Raw genomic sequence first — 5,163 nt, forward strand, 5'->3', positions numbered from 1 at the left:
CCAAACTGTGCTGATGAAACTGCAGTCCACAGCAGAGGGTACAGCCAATCAAGGAATGCATTAGAGAGATTTTCATTTCAATTTCATCTTGGTGAAAAAGAAAATAAACCTTTAACACACACACACACACACACACACATATATATATATATATAATACTCTTAACTGTTGTATCAAAACATCCAGATTCACAGAAACAATAGAGCAGATCGTTTAATGCTATTTTAAATATCCTGACTCACAGGTAGAGTTTCTTTCCAGGTTGCTATGACAATGGAAGGACGCACTATGGCAACAGGAAAGTCGACGGATTCCTCTTGAAACAGGTTCTCAGCCGCTGCTTTGGTGAACGTATACGTGTTCGGCCATCCGTTGAGTAGTCTCGGCGTTAACTTTTCTAGCAGTTTGAATTCTTCTAAGAAACTTGAAATCAAGATTAAAGGGAAAAAACGTTTGATTTTACATTTATAAAAGTGTTTTTTTCTTGCACTTTAAATGTCTTTAACAAAAATTACGACTGTGAGAAAAAAAAATCTCTCTCTCTCTCTCTTGATTCTTTAATTCTAATGGAATGACTTTATTTGGAAAGGCCCAGCATGGCCAGAGGGTTAGGGCGCTTGACACACAACCTAACGGTCACAGGTTTGAATCCCCGTCCCACCAAACATGGCAGGTGGTTAGGGCGCTCGACTCGCAATCTGGTCGTGTAGTTTTATTAAATAAAGTTACGTCTACGTGAGTTTATTTGTCTGACCACGTAACTGTTTTTCAAATAGACCAGGATTTACCGATCTAACGCATAATGTCTGCAAGAAAGCGTAGCTTAAATGGCGTGCGTGAAAATGGTAGAATAAGGAAAATTCAAGCGAAGGGCATGAAACTACCGTAAATGTTTTCTGGTGACGGCTAGTTTAAAATATTTACTAGCCATTTCTAAAAACACACGTTTCCATCAATTTTAAAGCACGTGATTAGCAAGTTCTAAGAACACGTGACTGCGAAAGATGTTCGATACTTTTGAAGTAATGTAACTGGCAATAAACGATAATTGATACAAAGTTTATTAAACATTTACCTTGTTATGTTTACTAGCTTCTGAACCTCCAGAGGAGAAGGATAAATTTTTTCTTCGATCACCTCTCTGTTGCAATTGCAGTATGCAGTAGAGACGTGAACCAAGGCCTGAATGAAGTATCAGTAAACTAAGCATCAATACATTGTGAGGTAAGTGACAATTCATATAAACATTACACAGATTAAAAATGATTTAATGAAGATCAAAACCCAAAAAAAGGTACACTTGTGATAAAAGCAAGAGGTTCAGTGATACACTAAATGCTTCTGGTGACTTTACATTAAATAAGTTGATAAACACACTCACTTATATTTTCATTTCAAGTGCTCTTAATTTCAGATTCTTTGTCTATCACAAAATGATAATTTTCATGTCAATATTTATTAATTATAATTTTGGTATACTCACAGACCACGATGGTAAATAACATATTTGTATCAAAAGTAATATATATATATATATTGTAGCTAACCCTTTTTTTTTATTTACATTCTTTTATAGGCGTCAAGAGGGTCATACTGTAGCACAGCTAGAATGTCTGAACTGTTTATTTGATTCATTTATATAAAACTGAACAGAAAATGAGCGTATTTAAAACGTTCGGTTTTTATCAGTGGCTTATTACTTTTGTAGAGTTTATATTAAACAAATTATAGTTTTGTTTTTTGATGAGTTAAAAACGACGTAACTTAAGATGAGGCATCTTCTTAGAGTTAAAAAAAACGACGTAACTTAAGATTGGGCATCTTCTTAGAGTTAAAAAAACGACGTACCTTAAGATGGGGCATCTTCTTAGAGTTAAAAAAACGACGTACCTTAAGATGGGGCATCTTCTTAGAGTTAAAAAAACGACGTACCTTAAGATGGGGCATCTTCTTAGAGTTAAAAAAAACGACGTACCTTAAGATGAGGCATCTTTTTACACAGCTCAATAACTTTTTTTGTCCCCAGTACGTTCATGTCAACGGAGATTCTAGTCAACCAGGAGAATAAAAGTGATTAGTTAACGGATATTCTAGTCAACAGGAGAATAAAAGTGATTAGTCAACGGGGCTTCTAGTCAACCAGGAGAATAAAAGTGATTAGTAAACGGAGATTCTAGTCAACCAGAAGAATGAAGGTGATTAGTCAACGGAATTTCTAGTCAACCAGGAGAATAAGAATGATTAGTCAACGGAGATTTTAGTCAACCAGGAGAATTAAAGTGATTAGAAAACGGAGATTTTAGTCAACCAGGAGAATTAAAGTGATTAGTCAACGGAGATTTTAATCAACCAGGAGAATTAAAGTGATAAGTTTACGGAGATTCTAGTCAACCAGGAGAATTAAAGCGATAAGTTTACGGAGATTTTAGTCAACCAGGAGAATTAAAGCGATAAGTTTACGGAGATTCTAGTCAACCAGGAGAATTAAAGCGATAAGTTTACGGAAATTCTAGTCAAAAGAAGTGATAGGAATGAAATTTGATCAGATTGATACGAACAAAAATTGACCAGATTGATATGAACAAATGGACCAGCTTTTCAAAGAAAGAGTGACCTTAATTACAAACAAACAAACAAATGTTTTCAGTTCTTCAAGACCAGAAAGACTAATATGAAATTCTGTTATAATTATGTCTGTAGTGTGCTGTCATCTGTCGGCAGATTAAGAAAGTTATTGGAGATAATATAAAAATACTTTCCCTGTGACGACACATACGCGAATGACAATAAGTTCAAAAAACGTAACGACCCCCGGGAGCTATTAGTTTTCATTTTAAAAACAAGCTAGCTACATAGATCAGAACTAAACCTGAACTCAGTACGTGCTACCTATATAGGTTAGGACTACAACCTAACCCAGTAAATAACGCATCTATTTTCATATATCGGTCTAACTAGAAGTGTATTGTTATGATAAAACAACAACAGTGATTATAATCTGTTATTTGGGTATATTCGCTTTCATTTTATTTTCGTCCGTAATCCCAATAATATCTCATGATGTTTGGCCAACTTATGATATTTGGTTGGTTCTAAATCCACCCACTAAGGAGAACAGTGTAAAACAATTCTCATGATAATAAAATACAATAAATGAATAACAATGAACATAAATATGATATATATCAAGCAGGCGGTAGCACTGCATACATAGTGATGGCTCGGATTGTTCATCGAAATGGTGTTTTAAATATCTCCTCAGTATGTCATCAAAACTTAACCATACTATACAGTGTTACCTTTTATAACAATATCTATGTAATGACTGAGTCCCTAGTTCAACAATGTCTGTAAATATCATAACAAAAAGTTTGATTTTTTGTTCTTCTTTCTTTTCTTATTACATGATAACTCAAAAACCAAAACAATGGTGTCAACCATTTTCACTGAGTTCACATAGTTTCAAACGGTGTATGAACATTTATAAGCATTAGTAATAACTAGTAGTAATTTAAAAAAAATCATTATTCTAGTGTAAACGATGCTACCATTACCCCTTGAAGTTAGCTTTTTTACAGACATTTGGTGTTCCTTCAAAAACCTTACATACAGGGTGAAATAGGAATAACCAGCTAATAATAGATAAACAATAAATATTACAGTTGGAACATCATTGTATTTAGAACTTGATTGTAAATACAACCTTCCTGTGTCTATTGAAACACTGTATTGAAAAACAACAAGTAAACAGCTAAAGTAAATGGGGGAATGGCTAATATCCATCTTTAAAAAACAACACAAACAAGATAGTAGGGATGGTATTTGTATCATCTCTTCATAATATCACAGGCACACAGTGTAGTAGGATGTTAACAGATAAAAGTAGGATAACCTCATTTGTGATTGGATAGTTATATATATATATTGCTACATGTTAATTTTTGCCTATGATATTATGTAGGGATGATGTAAATGCCATCCCTACTATCTTGTTTACATTATTTTAGCCATCCCTACATTTACTTCATTTTTTGAAAAGTTTTTCTTTACTTGTATTTAAATATTCAACATTTTAAGCAAGTACATTTATTTTAAAAGACAGTTCCGAGTGACGTAGTTACACTCACTTGAGAGGTTCTTGGAATCGAACTGCTGCCGCGCAGTGAAAAACCACGGAAACTTTTTCCTTGAGAGTGTCCAAGTCGGAGGGACTCACGCCTAGTCCGGGAAGGGTCATGTCCCCATCAATAGCCACTATCTTCCTTAATAGTTCTGGACTTGTTTCGTGTACGGACTCAAACAACTGAAATAATAAATACCGAATGACCTCTGCTCGTATAACATGTTTATTAACCCTATTTCGACGAGAAACCTGGAGCCAACTCAAATAACGAAATGACTATTTACACAAACATCTCAGCTCACCGACTGTGTTTGGAAATATTTGTGAAGTGGTAATTCATTCTGGCCACACGGGATTAGACGAGGTTATTAACTAACCCAAAACCTCAATTTTTTAGTACTGGAAAGAAGCTTCCAAGCGACCCATTTTTTACTTATTGTAACTTAAATAGAAAGAAGATATTCATTAACTTCTGTGCATTAATTAGTCAACCAGTTAATTAATTAATTAGTCAATGGAAAACAACAAATGTTAAGAATGTTTTACTATTTTTGTTAACAACGACAAAAACATTCTTAACATTTGTTGTTTTCCATTGTTGAAAAGTTACTATTTTTGTTAACAACGACGTTTTCAACAATGATCTTATACTTACATAGTCTTCTGGGAGGATAAAGAAAGTGATTATATAAGAGATGACTTTTTTTCATACTCCTGAAGATTTATGCTCGAATCAAACGATGCATAACGGCTAAAACTGTATCTTATTAAATATATATAGCGTTTAGGACAAATGGAGGTTTGATTTTATCAAGTTTAAACTTGTCTTGTTTATAGATACTTCCCAAATTTACATCAGTCTTTATCTTTACTTTGATCATCTTCGTCAATAATTACAACCCAGAACTTTCCATGTTTTCAAGACTTGGCTTCGAGTTCAGCATACAATCTAAACACAAGATGGACGACAGGCTTACCTTCGTGTTCAGCATACAATCTAAACACAAGATGGACGACAGGCTTACCTTCGTGTTCAGCAT

At 34.0% G+C, this 5,163-nt stretch overlaps 1 protein-coding gene across 3 annotated transcripts in view; it reads right to left on the bottom strand.

The window, feature by feature from the left end:
• Window positions 1–5,163, bottom strand: part of LOC106469033 (putative fatty acyl-CoA reductase CG5065) — a 30,127-nt gene that overhangs the window by 21,740 nt on the left and 3,224 nt on the right. For 2 of the 3 annotated variants that reach the window (XM_022397431.1, XM_022397430.1), the window contains exons 3-6: window positions 4,128–4,303; window positions 1,976–2,048; window positions 1,076–1,182; window positions 243–423 (exon numbers count right to left, since the gene is read on the bottom strand). In XM_022397431.1, coding sequence (XP_022253139.1) covers window positions 243–423; window positions 1,076–1,182; window positions 1,976–2,048; window positions 4,128–4,303 — 537 coding nt within the window. The remainder of the gene's footprint in view (window positions 1–242; window positions 424–1,075; window positions 1,183–1,975; window positions 2,049–4,127; window positions 4,304–5,163) is intronic. The other variant, XM_022397432.1, reaches the window with a different exon arrangement.

The sequence above is a fragment of the Limulus polyphemus genome, unplaced genomic scaffold (genome assembly GCF_000517525.1).
Source record: "Limulus polyphemus unplaced genomic scaffold, Limulus_polyphemus-2.1.2 Scaffold3270, whole genome shotgun sequence".
Lineage (NCBI taxonomy): Eukaryota > Metazoa > Arthropoda > Merostomata > Xiphosura > Limulidae > Limulus > Limulus polyphemus.